Source organism: Pimephales promelas, chromosome 2 (assembly GCF_988280905.1).
Source record: "Pimephales promelas chromosome 2, fPimPro1.hap1.1, whole genome shotgun sequence".
NCBI lineage: Eukaryota > Metazoa > Chordata > Actinopteri > Cypriniformes > Leuciscidae > Pimephales > Pimephales promelas.
The window spans coordinates 4,521,648-4,537,346 of record NC_142770.1 but is presented as its reverse complement, the minus strand read 5'-3'; the positions used below and the strand labels follow the sequence as shown (position 1 = coordinate 4,537,346).

At 36.9% G+C, this 15,699-nt stretch overlaps 2 protein-coding genes and 1 long non-coding RNA gene across 3 annotated transcripts in view; 1 reads left to right on the top strand and 2 right to left on the bottom strand.

Moving 5' to 3' along the window:
* The window catches only part of LOC120486601 (uncharacterized), a 147,053-nt gene that overhangs the window by 86,171 nt on the left and 45,183 nt on the right, over positions 1-15,699 (top strand). The gene's annotated exons all lie outside the window — the stretch shown is intronic.
* LOC148995742 (uncharacterized) lies at positions 2,736-14,982 on the bottom strand. The gene is made up of 4 exons (XM_089121727.1): positions 14,706-14,982; positions 13,478-13,798; positions 13,001-13,303; positions 2,736-3,387 (listed from the first exon to the last, which is right to left on the bottom strand). Exons 1-4 carry the CDS (start codon positions 14,743-14,745, stop codon positions 3,248-3,250), a joined length of 804 nt encoding a protein of 267 aa, XP_088977853.1. The 5' UTR covers positions 14,746-14,982; the 3' UTR covers positions 2,736-3,247.
* On the bottom strand, positions 9,536-12,336 carry LOC148995743 (uncharacterized). The gene is made up of 2 exons (XR_016147001.1): positions 12,075-12,336; positions 9,536-10,246 (listed from the first exon to the last, which is right to left on the bottom strand). It is a non-coding gene; the product is annotated as an uncharacterized LOC148995743 (long non-coding RNA).

Below are 15,699 nucleotides of genomic sequence, written 5' to 3'. Positions count from 1 at the left end.
GGGACGCAAGCCGCCGCCTTTCTTCGGAACCAGGAAATAACGGCTGTAGAAGCCTTGTTCGGTTTCCTCCGCAGGAACCTCCTCTATAGCCCCTTTGAGAAGGAGGGAAGAAATTTCCCGCTGTAGCACAGAAGCCTGAGTGGCGCTGTTGACTACAGTAAAATCCCGTTGAACCGAGGGGGGTTGCGGCAAAACTGGAGAGTGTAGCCGAACCGAACTGTGCGAAGAATCCACGGCGATACCCCTTGTAACCACTCCCATTCTGGAAAGAAATGTGAAAGAGGAAGAGGGGTGTTGCAATGCATATGACATACCTGAGTGAGGGTGTCGTGCTGAAGGTCGTGGAGTTGCAAGGTTGGCCGTGCAGGAGAGCCCTTGGCGTCCTGACACGCGATGAGAGGTGCTAATGCTGAGGTCTGGGTGACCGGGCCTGCCTGCTCCAGAGAAAAAGGAAGAGCGTTTCTGAGGACGTGACCGGCAGTCAAAGAGAGTGTCGGGGGAGAGGGGAGAAAACCCATGGTGTCTCCTTCCTCTCGCACCGGGCTGCGTAGAAGCGGTGAAATATGGCCTGCTCTTCGAAACACCCAGGGTGGCGAAGGAGACAGGGTAAGAAAAGGAGAGCTGGTTGGAGGTGGACAGAAACGCTTGCGTGGTCTGTCCCAACCTCGTGCCTGTGGAGGAGCTCTCCTTTTCCCGACCAAAGGGTCAGGAGCGGGACGAGGCAGCTGGAGCGGGCGGCTTGTCGGATCGCTTCAGCTGCACACGTTTGTGAGGTCGCTGACGGGGGAACGGGCGACCGCTGGCTCCCCAAACCGTGGGAGGTGGGGGACGCGCTGGGTCACTCCTCCTGAAAGAGGACTCCGCTCCCTGAGAAAAACGTTCTCTAGGTCTTCGGGCAGGGGAGGGAGGGGGGGATTCCCTAACTCTCCTGGGCATGAACTGCTTAAAAGCGGCGGATTGAGACTTGGAGGAACGGAATTTCTCGACCACTGTATTGACCGCCTCCCCAAACAGACCTGACTGAGAGATAGGGGCGTTGAGGAGGAAAACCTTATCTCTATCGCGAATTTCAGTGAGGTTGAGCCATAAGTGGCGTTCCGCAGCAACCGCGCCAGCCATAGAGCGGCCCACCGCACGTGCGGTATGTTTGGTGGCCCTCAAGGCCAAATCCGTGGCCTTACGCAGATCCTTCACAGCCTCAGGAGTGACACCACTACCCTCATCCATCTCTTTAAGGATATCGGCCTGGTAGGCCTGAAGGATGGCCATAGTGTGAAGGGTCATGCCTGCCTGACCAGCCGCTATGTAGGATTTCCCGATGAGAGAGGAAGAGGTTCTACATGCCTTCGATGGAAGGAGAGGACGTGCCCTCCAAGATGGCGCCGACGATGGAGCAAGATGGCTGGCCAAAGTATCCTCGATCGCCGGAATGGCAGAGTAGCCCTGTACCACAGAACCCACGAGGTTGGTGAAATCAGCAGCTGACGCATTAGTGAGACGCGAAGAGAAAGGCTGCTTCCAGGATCTGGAAATCTCCCGATACAGATCGTTGAAAAACGGCAATTTTCTCCGTTGGGGCCTAGAATTGGGGCCACTGAAAAACCTCTCGTCGAGTTTGGAGGACTGCGATTCGCGGGGCTCGTCAGGCCAGTCGATCGCGAGTTTCTCCGTGGCGCGCAAAAGCACATCCACAAGCTCAGAGTAGGCCGCGGTAGGCCGCGTTTCCTGGCCGCTAGGCGGGATAACGTCATCGACGAGAGCAGGCCCAAAATCCTCGGAGTCGGAAGCTGCGGTAAAGATGGCGTCCTCCAGCCCGAAAGAAACAGAATCGCGTGCTCCCGGGCTGGGGCACAAATAATCATGAGCGAACTCGACCGCAGCGTAGAGTGAACCTATGAAAGAGAACACGAGCAAAACTGATCTAAACAAACACAACAGATGTAATGTGGCGTCTGAGCAAGTCCTCCCTCACCAGAGTGTGACCCTCCTATTACACACACACAGTTTTCTTTTTCTGTTGTTTATGATAACACACACAAACACATGCACACACACAAATTATAATTTTTTTTTTAATTTCCCAGCATGCACTGCGGCAGGAATGAATGATGTAGATACTGTGAGTGAATCTCGTTGTTATTTACTGTTCCACATTATGAGCAGATCCTCGTCTTTCCAAAGCCGATTGAAACTGAGTTATTCCAAGTTTTATAATTGTTTTAATAGATTTAAAATGATGCATTCAAATTTCACTTTCCTGACTGTGTTAAATATTTAAAAATACAAGAATATTGTCTGAATATTGGATTAATTACTATTCATGGTAAAATAAAAACTAGTTATTTTAAAATTGTTGTTTATTTATTCAGTTCTCAATTTTAATCATATATACATAAAGGGAAAATGTGAGTTAAAAGTGTGTGATCTGCAGTTTTATTGATGTTCGAGTCAGACTGAAACTGAAGTCGGTCGGTTTTCTTCAGAAATGTTGTTTGATCTGTTGGACACACACATCTTAGGTAAGAAAATGGCCATCAGAGCTGGTGTGTGTGTGTTTAGTTTGAAGGTGAAGAGCGTCTTCCTGTCCTGATTTTTAATCTACACAAACATGTTGAGAAACTGAGGGAGAAAAGCAATACACACACAATGATCACACAACACTGCCATTCAATAATTTAGCTTGTTAAAGTTATTATCCTTTATTTTAGAAATGAATAGTTTTATATTACGTTAGAAAAAAACACATTTTATACATTCATGTACTCAGTTTCGTCTGAGGTGCTTTATTATTACAGGTGTCAATGTCAACATGCATGCAGTAATTTTACACAGTTTTCTTTTTCTGTTGTTTATGATCTGACTAAAGACATTTCTAGAGGTTTATTGAGTACAATCTCACGATGGTGAAAGACTTACTGCAGGTTTGATTTGTCCTGCATGCAAAACCAAAGACGTTGATATTATTATAATAATCCCAGTGTATTTAAACTGTAAATATTGTCTGTAAATCAATGCAATGTTTTTAATTAAAATAATATAATTAATTTCCCATTGATGATCTTCATCAGAGCTTTAAGGGTTTGTGAAAATGTGTAATGATCTCTTGGACATATGAATGCAGTGTATGAATCAGGATGTGGTTTGTAAAGTTGCTGAAGGTCTAGAGACTCATGCATGTTAATCTGAGAATGAAAGTGTGAATCAATGACGTTCTTCTGCTGTTTGTTTGCATGTGTGCTTGATCTTGTTATTGAATATGTGCTTGATCTTGTTCAGCTCTTCTGGATCTGATGTCATAAACCAGAAGAATGACAGTAGCCACGCCCACTAGAGCAGAGAGGACCAATCGGATCACAGCTTCAGTAGAACCACAACAGTGGACAGAGTCTGAGGAATAAAAACATCAAACTGAGATCAGGTCAGTCAATAAACGTTAATATCAACTAATATGATGAGTGGTGGTGTACCTGCACATGTGTGTCTGCAGTGTGTGTTGATGTCCAGATGTGTGGTCTGGTTGCTGATGGGATTGTTCAGCACACAGCTGTAGGTGTTTTTATCCTGATATTCCACCTCCAGAGGTAGAGAGAGACTGATGCTGAGATCACACACACTGATGCTGGACAATACACTCATTCCTGCGTACCAGGACAGAGTCGCATCACACACACTCAACACTGATGATGAACACACCAATGAACAATTTGAAGAACATCGTGAAGAGTTACTGATGATGACAGGAACAGGCAGACGAGCTGAGAAACATGAGAGAATAAAAATATGTGGTTTAATGCGTTTAATTAAAAATGTGAAGTGAATGTTTAGTAAATAGCCTACACATTATAACAATCTTAGTAGTTTCAGTAAAATAATAGAATATGTGAATGTTTGGATAAATGATCTCTATTCACCATAGACAGAAACACTGAATGTTTTTGATGTCAGTTTCAGTCCACTTATCTCTAGTGTATAAACTCCAGTGTGTTCAGTTGTGGTGTGTGTGATGGTCAGAGATCCAGTTTGATCGTCCAGCTTCAGTCTGTCTCTGAATCTCCCATCAGGAACATCATCATATGTGGAGAAGATTTGCTTCTTCTTTTTAATTTTGGCTATCACAGAGTTTTCATCTCCAAAAAACCACCGTATATTTTCACGTTCATGTATTTCAGTAACATCAGTGTTTAGAGTAACAGAATCTCCCTCCATCACTGACACTGAATCACCAAACACACCTGATGAACACACAGATTTACACAGATTAATGTTTCTGATGGTTTACAAAAGCCTGAAATCAGCTGAAGATTTTATCTTTTACATGTAAAGTTGAGAACATTCAGACTATCAGCAGAAACACAAAACTAAAAAGTGAGAATTATGAACAGACAGTTTGTTGCATCACTTAATGCTAAACTCAGATTAACAAATCAGGGATTAGGAAATTAATCTGTGAATAAAACTTTCATTTATGGTTCATTTCGTCCAACATTATAATTAAACATCGACAATGTTATTATTCAATTTCCTTTTTGACTACCAGAGACTAATCTTTTATATCAGTAGCTCTTAATAAAGGAAATAAATGTGTAAAATATCTGAGAATTAAGCAGAGAGAGAAAACAGCTTGTGTAATGAAAATATATTTTAAGTAAAACCTGGATCAAAATGATGGTTTTAATGTAAGTCTGTAATTGTGATTTAATATAAATGAAAGTGTAATACATATGGTGCAGCAGATCCTTAATATTTAATCTATGTTAAATCAAATCTGGTTACATAATTTATTCAAAATAAATGTAAATAATTACAAAAAATTTAAAGTACTGTACAATTGTATTGTGTTGGATATTTCAATACTTTATTTTAAATAAAAAAAGACTTGCGCATTTTGACTAATGCATTTTTATGAAATGTCTAGATGTATTTAAAAAAATAAAAATAAATAGAGGCAATTATTTTATGACCTTCCCAGATCTGAATATTTCAGTTACAATTCTGAACAAAGACAAAATTCAAAGTCCGTAGATTTCACAATATTTATGATTAATTTCACACATAACGGCTGATGAAAATAATCTAATCTGAACGGATACTGTCAGAAAAAAAGGTACAAAACTTGTGACTGCAAAGAGCCCCTTTCACTTATTAATCCCTAAAGGATGCTTATTAGTATCTTAAAGGTATATATTAGTACCTAAATGATTATATTACTGTATCTGACAGCTTTTTGTACCTTTTTTCCTAGCATAGCAGACACTGTATTACTCTGAAATGAAAAAAAGCAATTAAACCATAAAAATGTGTTTATGACTTACCAATCAAACGGCACCAGCACAAACAGAATAAAACGAATGTGAAAAACATGTTAAACATATCTCCAGTAGGTCAGCGTGTGATGAAACTATCTGCTGGAAACACTCAGTCTATATGTGATTGTGTGTGTATCCTCCCACAACACAGTTTGACCCGCCTAGTTTCACTATTTCCATAATGTTAAACTTCATCTGGATGTTATTAACTGTTCTTAATGTGTGAAATATTATTTATGTTTATCATTTAACAACTTTGAAAAAGTATAGTTGTGACTCTGTTACATGGCCAAAAGTATAACTCTTGTGATTACAAAATCACTAATGAAAAAAAAGTGTCTGATCTTATTGTGTCAGTTTTACTGACGTTCATCTTGCAGGGTTTTCTTTTTCTTTAGCGATGTGGTTTGATCAGTTGGGTGGACAATCATCTTGTGCATGAGAGAGCAGACATTTAGTGTGTGAGAGTGTGTAGGTAAAGAGTTTCTTCCGGTCCTGCTTCTGTATGAACAGCTTTGAACTTTAATCTACATAAACGTGATGAGGAACCGTTTCACACAGAGACAGGAAAAAGTTTGAAACACGATTATATTTAACACTGCCATTCACAAGTTTAGTATTTATTCTTTTGTTTTAAAAAATGAATAATTTTATATCAATTTAGTTAAATGTAACACTATCAAATTCTAGAGATTGTCCTGTGATGCTTAGACATTAGGATGTGTGTTGAATGTGCATTAAGATCATGAGACATGTTTGTCTGAGAGTGAAAGACTGAAGTTGGATCATCAGACTGGATCTCTGACCATCACACACACACCAGAATCACAAACTACAGATCATCAGAGTTATAAAGAGCTTCAGTGTTCCTGCCATTAGTAAGTGTAATTTAGTTAGGAATGTTAAAATACACTTCAGTATTTTGAGATCAATCTGACAGTAAATAAATTGCTAAATTGCACAAATAACCAACCTCTACTGGGATCAACTGGGTTTTCCAGCCCCGTTGCACTCTTTGGTTGGAACTGAAGGACGATTGGAAGCAAACAGTTGTACGGCACCATTGATTCCCATAGTATTTTTTTTTCTACTATGGAAGTCAATGGGGTCCATCAACTGTTTGGTTCCAATCATTCTTCAAAATATCTTCCTTTGTGTTCAGCAGAAGAGAGAAACTCACACAGGTTTGCAACAACTTGAGGGTGAGTAGCCTAAATGAGGACAGAAATTTCATTTTTGGGTGAAGTATCACTTTAAAGGAGATTATTGTTCCTGATGTGATGTCTTATTTTGAACACTAGATGGCGCTCTATACAGAGGCTGCTAGATGAACTACACCATTATGTTTGTGTTGACTTTCAATTTGATGAGATTTGAGCCTCTGAATAGTAATGAAAAAGACCTCTGCAACATTAAACTGTGAGTACAACACATATACAACATCAAATAGGCTAACAAATAAAACATCTGAATGACCAGTAGATGTCCATTTATAGAGTGCCGAAGTTCCGACGTCACTCTGTAGGCCAAAACGCGGAATTGAGTTAGCATTTTAGCACTCCCGGTTTTTTGCTAAATCGCCTGAAATAAGGTCTGTGGTGAACAAAACCTCTAAATATTTTCACGTTTTGATCTATGACATAGAACACACAGTTATAGCCTGCTTGTGTTTTTTAAACTTTATTGTGTCTGCTTGCGTTTTTTAAAAACTTTATATAGGCTTCAAAATGTATACATTTTGGATTAACTTGTAAAGATTATCTTGCTAGACAAAACGTGTAAGGGTCACAACTCTGTGTTAAACACAGATCTTATTTTTTGCGATTTTCCAAAAGTCTATGGGCAAAATGCATTGCTTTTCGATGGAGGGAACCCATTCGCCGTTAGCTTCCGAGTCGTCCTACAAAGTGACGTCATCACTTCGGCACTCTATTTAATGAACTTGAGGTTAAAGGTCGCCCACTTTACCTGAATCCCACTCAAACACAAACCCATTCAGCCAAAGTGGGCCAGCAATATTTAAACGACTTACAAAAAATAGACACATTTTTAAACATTTTATTATTTGCAGTGTTATAGTGTGTAGTTTAAATTTAGTGTTTAACCCTCTGGGGTTGTTCAGCCCAAATGGACCCGAAGAATTTAAATAATTTTTTTTTTTAATCACAGCTTCCTCGGAATGGTCCGAAATTTGGTGACTTTGTTGGTATTTGATATTTGAACACCCAAAAAAATTGGGGACAGGATGTGAATAGTCTAAGTGGTTGTAAAAAAAGTAGTCACACTTGGGGTGTTCGGGTCTAAATGGACCCGCATGGAAAATGAATGGGAAATTGGCAAAAATGTGAAAATACTGAGTTTTTTTGTGCGTACACACTTTTATACACAAACACACCAAAAAATTCAGATTATACATGTGTTTTGCATTTTTAAAATGATCAGTTTGTCCACCAGATGGCATCCATCTCATTTCAAAAATTGCTTTTATGAGCTAGGCTTGACTCTAAAATGAAATATAGCTTTAAAAAAATATATATATTTTTTTTCTGTTATGTTCAATGGGGGGAAATTTTGTCATAATTATTGCATTAATACTAATTATAATTTTTATAATTATAATTTATAATGATTTAATATAATTTAATTATAATTTAATATAATAATATAATAATTAATAATATAATAATTAATAATATAATTATTATTAATAATATAATTATTATTAATAATATAATTATTATTTAATAATAATTATATTTATTATATAATTATTATTTAATAATATAATATAATAATATAATTTAATTATAATTTAATATAATTATTTATTTTTTTGAAATTTTCTCAAAACACCAAAAAAGAAAGAAAAACGTATTATAAAAAACGAGTAAAAAAAAAAATCATGATTTTTTTTTTTTTTTTTTAAATATGAATCCCGCCCTTTGGGTCCATTTGGACCCGAACACCCCGAGTGTGACTCTGAAACGAACAACCCCAGAGGGTTAAGTTAGAAATGATCATCCGAATCTCAAAGGGTTTTTCTATCTTTCACCTTGAGCGATTTCTGCTGACGTGTGGCCACACCCACCAGTGTCATAGCATCAAACAAAACTACTGGATCTAAGTTTTGGAGATTTGACCTTTTTGTTTTACCTATACAGTGTTTTTGTACAGTTTACACCACATGTGGACAGGAGATGCTTCTAAAAAAAAAAAAAAAAAAAAAAAAAAAAAAAAGTCAGTTAGCAGTGTTTGTTAGTTTCTCCTAAAAACTGATAAAAAAGTAATATTAACAACCATTAAACAAAAATTGTACTGTAAATCATACCTTGCATTTAATCTTAAAATATTGACCCAAACATTGGCAGAAAAAACAGGATGACCTTTATTCGAAAAAAAGGTTTCAAGAATAGTTCTTAGAAGGAGGAAGTGTTGCATCTGGAGAAAACGACTGAAACTAGCACTGCTACTGCACAATCACTGCAGGAGTATACAAGATCACGATGCATATGCACACAAGGGATATATGATCATATTTCAATATCTCTGTTTGATTTGAGACCATTTTTGTCAAACATCAGCACCAATGGGTTCAGTATCACCAGTGTGTTGTAAAGAGGTTTCTCTGCAGAGCAGAAGTCAGATGGTTTCATGTGAGCAGGAATGGAAAAACACCTTCAACCACACGCTATTCACAGACACACTTTTCACACCTCGGAGAGAGAGACGATCACAAACTGTCATCAAACACACACACGTCCAGCAGCTGAAATGTTCTCATGCACAAACCAGCAAATCAAACCACATTCCTGTACTGACAGAAATAGAGATCACAAGGTGTCTGTTCCTTTAGTTTCATCCACATTTTGCACTGCAAAAGTAAAAAAATAACACAATTTGTTAAAAGTCCTCGCGTTATAAGGTTAAGTTTCATTTTATATTGCGTATTTATATGTGCACAAAGTTGCTAGATCACGGATATGCATATGATGCACACACATAAGGCCACATGCAGCCACATTATTGAAAATACATATCAAACCACCATGTTTAAGCTGGGTCTTGCAAGTAGACGAAATGTTATGGAGCCTCCAACTTAGCAGTTTTTACTTAGAAGATTTTACTTAGAAGAACTTAGAAGATCTTTTTATTAATCCATTCTTTAAACCTCTTTAGGACGACCCTGCGGCATGACAGCTCAAGAAAATGAATAATAATAATGAATCGGATCTTGTTATAGCCTAATTAATTATTCATTAACATTAAGAAGTGTTAATTTCCATGTTTGTGAATGAACTTTCTTACAGTAAAGTACATCTCAGAGAGCATGTAGTCAGAATCTTGAATTTTGTTGCAAGCAGAGATTCAGAACCAAATATATATTGTGCATTACAAGTTTATTAACTATAAATCACGAATCCAACTAATCTAAACACAATCACACATGAAAAGTGACGGAATGAAACCGTAAACAGGGAATGAAGCTCCATTAGACCACTAGGGGGCGCCTTCTGGCCCATAGAGTCTCATGTTGACGCTAAAGGGTGCCATGTGTGTTGGATGTAGACGAAATGTCAAAAGCGTCAGTATATGACGCCTTGGGATGAGACTGGGCTGCATATACACGATCATTTCGATCTTCAAGGTACCAATTTATTGAGACCAAACATGGTATAGGTGAGGTTAAATCACAAAATACATAGTATCAAAAAAAAAAATAGTATCAAAAGATACACTTCACCCGACGGTAATAATCATTCACACAATGTCCCGGGGTGTATGCTCATTTATAGATCAGTTCGTCTATAAATTAATGTTCTCACAATCCCAAAACTCAACCATTGACTCTCAATCTGGGCCTTGTACTGAAAGAGACTGAAGTTTGATCATCTTCTCATCGCGATCGGTGCATAATCCACACAATCATCCGCTTCAACTTTCTGTGAAAAATGCATAACATGAAATAATAATAAATAATGTGATATATAGTTTATTCGAAGTAACAATACTTTTAAACATCTGATGGTGCTGTTGTGTTTCGGGATTTATGTGATAGATCATTACGATATGGAAGCCCATGTCAACCATGTCAAAAAAAAAAAGCTCTGGTAGATTATTGTTAAGACACAACAAGTCAAAATTGTGACATTGAAAGTGTTACGTCCTCAGGGATGTTTCGAGTGTTTTTGGGGTGCCTCGTGTGTGTTTCTCTTTTCGGTTCCTTGTCTCTCTCTATTTTTTCACTTTAACAGGCGACGTGCTAATTGGCAGTTCAATCACCCGTGACGTGTGTGTGTGTGTGTGTGTGTGTGTGTGTGTGTGTGTGTGTGAGAGAGAGAGAGAGTGTGGGAACTCACCTTCTCAAAATATGCACCTCAGCTCTCAGAACAACATGGAGTAAACCAAAACAAATGATTTGTGCATCTGCTGCCTTTTGATGGTGTGAAATCTGAGGTGCATATTTAGATTTTCTCAGACGCACCAAGGTGAGTTCCCACACTCTCTCACTCACTCTCTCTCTCTCACACACTGTAATATGCTATTATACTCCATATAACTCCATGTAAAAGCCAGAAACTAAGCTTTTTTTGCACAGGCCTGTCTAAAGGGTTAATGGTGCCACCTGGTTATCAACAGTAAAAATTACAAATTTTACCTCTTCACAACAAGGAAAACCACCAACAATCAAAAATGCATGATTTTATGGTGTCATGGCTTTGCAATCCAAAAATGTGGTAATAATGGAAGTCAATGGGGCAAAAACAGCCACGAACAGTAAATGAGGGAGAAAAAAACTAACAATGCATCAAAACCGATGTTGTTTCTAATCTTTGACATGTCCAAGACTGTGATTAAAGGTAAAAAATTTTTTTTTTTTAAATAAATCCAGTCCACAATCACATTTTATATTGAAAATAAGTCATGTGTCATAAGTTTGTGTGTTTTTTCCCCCAAATCAGCGACATCATTTATAAATTTGGCAATTAAAGAGTTAAATTGAAAAAAAATAAAAAATAAATAATAGTTTTGATTTATGCACAAAAAATTTTTTTTGAAAAAAAAATATTTATCTGATACATTTTTACATCATCAGTTTAAACTAGTGGCTGTTTTCAGTCACGGACATTACGAAAGGGTAGTGAATTTGCCCACAGTGTACTGTTGAGTTTTTTAAAATTTTCAAAGCATTTTACCAAAATGTGTGTCTAAATAAGATTTGTCTACAGTAATCTTTCCATTTGCTGAAACACGGAAAAAGTAATGGCCAAATTAAGACTCAAAAATACCCCACAGTGGCTGAAAACAGCCACAACAGCACATAAGGGATAGTTAGTTTTCCCTTTACATTTATCAAATTAAGTCCAATTGTTTTTTTGTCTTGTGTCTCTCGTTATTCTCAACCCATTCACAGTGATTATTGATGACAGGGGTCCGAACTGGTTTAAGGTTCTCAACCCCTAGATTTTTAAGGAGGGTCATCAAAATTATGGCATACTGAGTCTATCAGTACGTCATACTGTAATTTTAACAAAAAGTCACTATTTCAACATTGTATGTGATAATTTTCAACTTTTTAAGTCAAAATTTTGAATTTTACTGTCTACATTTTGATTTAGTATTTCATAATTTCGTTTTTTGTTGTTGTCGCGATTAGGAATGAATTTTTTCTTTATTGTGTGGTGGAAATGGGCTTCCATATTATACAGATGAAACAAACGCATCTGAAATGATAAAAATACTCAACAAATTAACAATATATTATCTCACCGATTTCTGGGAGCTTCTTTTGTCGAATGTCGTCTCAGCGTAAATGATCTCATCCGAAGAAGTCTCAACTGTTGGACAAGAATAGGTGCATTAAAACCTGCAAAATTCAATATTAAAACTGGTTCTTCACAATATTTATATTATTATTAGGGCTTTCAAACATAAAGAAATAAAAATCTAACACTGCTGATTTTAACTTTTACCACACAAATATTTTTACTAAACAAACGTGTTTGTCATAACATTTAGAGAGACATTTACATGTAAAACAATTGGTGTTTAGTCATTTACATGAATCATCTTTTAGGCTGAAGAAGCACAACGAAAGTCATCATTCATTTAGATTTTAATTTAAGCACGAGCTGCATGAAAGATTTTTTACTTTAAATAAAAGTATTTTATTTTAAGTAATTTTTAATGAAAAGTAAACATGTCTGAATTTATGAATTGTGCATTTTCAGTGTTGATGCTGTGTGTGAGTGAGAGTGACGTTGAGTATAATACCCAATAGACACAAATTCCGAAATTAGTGTTCTGCAGAAAATAACTACACATATTAGTTTGGTTTCATATAACGGTTGCACAATTAAGAATCATTTTAATTAAATAGGGTTATCAATTGACTTGTTTAAAGCCTATTTTCAAAGTATTATTTTATTTGTCAGAATACTTGTTTAAAAGCTCTATAACACTTGCCTTTGTCAATATTTCTACATTTCCTGCAGATCCAGAAGATCCCGAATCCAGCAACAATCATCAGAGATCCAGCAGAGATCAACACTATCAGAAACACTGACACTGGAGGACCTGAAGGAGAGGAAAACAGAGAGTGAACGCATCAGTGTGATCTACAACAGAAGACAGAGATCAGGTCAGTAAACACACACACACACACACACACATATATCTGATGAGTGGTGGTGTACCTGCACATGTGTGTGTGCAGAGTGTGTTGATGTCCAGATGTGTGGTCTGGTTGCTGATGGGATTGTTCAGCACACAGCTGTAGGTGTTTTTATCCTGATATTCCACCTCCAGAGGTAGAGAGAGACTGATGCTGAGATCACACACACTGATGCTGGACAATACACTCATTCCTGCGTACCAGGACAGAGTCGCATCACACACACTCAACACTGATGATGAACACACCAATGAACAATTTGATGATGATGAAGATGAAGGACAGTGTGAAGAGTTACTGATGATGACAGGAACAGGCAGACGAGCTGAGAAAAAAGAGAAATGTGAATACAATTGTCCTTTTTAGGTCTTGTGAATTAGTGAATAGTAATACATTTTGTGTTGAGTGAGTGTTTAGTGTGTTCATGGTCACTGAATGTGTCTGTTATCTTAAACAATAAAATTATTAAACATTTTAAGGACAAATGATCTCTACTCACCATAGACAGAAACATTGAATGTTTTTGATGAATTTTCTGCTCTAATTATCAGTAGTCTATAAACTCCAGTGTGTTCAGTTGTGGTGTGTGTGATGGTCAGAGATCCAGTTTGATCGTCCAGCTTCAGTCTGTCTCTGAATCTCCCATCAGGAACATCATCAAATGTGGAGAAGATTTGCTTCTTTTTTTTAATTTTAGCTATCAGAGAGTTTTCATCTCCAAATGTCCACAGTATATCTTCATCTTCTTGTATTTCAGTATCATCAGTGTTTAGAGTAACAGAATCTCCCTCCATCACTGACACTGAATCACCAAACACACCTGATGAACAAAACAAATGGTTCCATTTGCTTTATACAGTTTACTAACTATAAGTAACTTTACAACTACTGCACATGTCAACTAACTCTCATTAGAGTATTCAGTCTACTAATACTCTAATGAGAGTTAGTTGTCATGTCGTTGTAAAGTTACTTATAGTTAGTAAACTGTATAAAGTGGACTATCGAAATAAAGTGGAACCAAACAAATTTACAGTTTAAGGTTTCTGATGGTTTACAAAGCCTGAAATATCAACTGTCTTTATATGTGTATATTGTAAACTACTAACCGCTACCGTTAAAGAGAGACTGATTCTCTTGAACATCGCAGCAGCGCTTACAGTTTGTGGAAATATATTTACAGTCTCAATTAATAGGCGGCATCATTTATGAAAAAAAAGATAGAGCTTAATGTTTTATTATTATTAATACTTTTAAAAATATATTTCGTTTTAAATGTACACCTGATTATTTCACAGTTTAAAGTTTGGCACAACAGAGTTATTAGTTAAACCTTGATTTAAGATGAAGCCGCATGTTGCAACACATCCTTTATCTTTAAATTGTTTTAAAATTATCTGGAAAATCAATGTAAAATGATATATGTATTAAAAACAAATACGTGAACATGCAAGTTAATTGTGCATATAAACACTACCTGATGTGAATCCATTAAAAATGTTTTTGAAAATTAAGAAAAATTAAAAAATCATGAGATTTCAATTCATTTCCATTTTATTTCAGTTTATAATTCTGAACAGAGACTGAATTCAAAGTTAGTAGATTTCCCAATATTCATGATTAGTCCATAATAGCAGATGAAAATAATTTCATTTCAACAGTATGCAGCTTTATTACTCTAATATGAGAAAAGAAGAATTAAGCCATAACATGTTTTAATAACTTACCGATTAGACTCCAGCAGCACAAACAGAACAAAACAATCATTTTCTTCAGTTGTTCAGCGTCTGATGTGAAAAATGCCTGCTAAACACACAGCAGAAGTGTTGATTTGATGTGTGAATCCTCCCACAGCACACTGTGACCCTCCTAGTTTCACAAACCTGCATTGCATGATGCACTATTATAGTTCACATTAACTTTAACTGATCTTAATGGGCAAAGTATTCATTATTTATGTTATTTAATTTCCTTTTTGTAAGGTACAAAAGCTTTCAAATCGTACCCTATTTAGGGGTGCATATTAGTATTATGTATATAGCCTAGGCCCACATAAAGTGTAATGTGCATGTTACTGCCGAAATGGTACATATTAGGGGTTTTTGCACCGGCTAATACTAGAAACTAGACACCAGGGTGGTTCCCCGAGAACTAGCCTAGCTATTTTCCTGGTTGCATTTGCAACGCCGTTAAGAAATCTGAAGTTACGTAAGCCGCACTTGTTGTTGTGACTTTTATTTTGACAGCGCTGAGAAAGCCAGAGCCTGATGCACAGCACTCTTATTCTCTGTCTTTAGTATACAATCTGTTTAACAGCCCATGTTATTAGCGAGAACTGTTATACAGAGCAGAAAAAAAACATCATTCACATCAAAGTTGCGTTGGATTTAAGGTTGGGAGGTCCATTTGTCACTTTTTCTAAGTTCATATAGAGTTAGTGTTGTAATAAACTGTGGCTAGGCAGTGACTTGTTTTCTCCTGGCACTGTCAGGCAACGACTTAAAGGGATAGTTCACTTTGAAATAAATTTTTGTTATGTTTTATCTTACCTCAAGGGCATCCAAGATGTAGGTATCTTTGTTTCCACAGTATTTTCAATTTTGATATTTTTAGGTCAGTCATATAATGGAGGTCTATGGTCACCACCTCAAAGAGCATGCACAGAGAAGTCCAAATTAAACATGATTTAATGACTCGTAAATGCAAGTACACATTGATGGC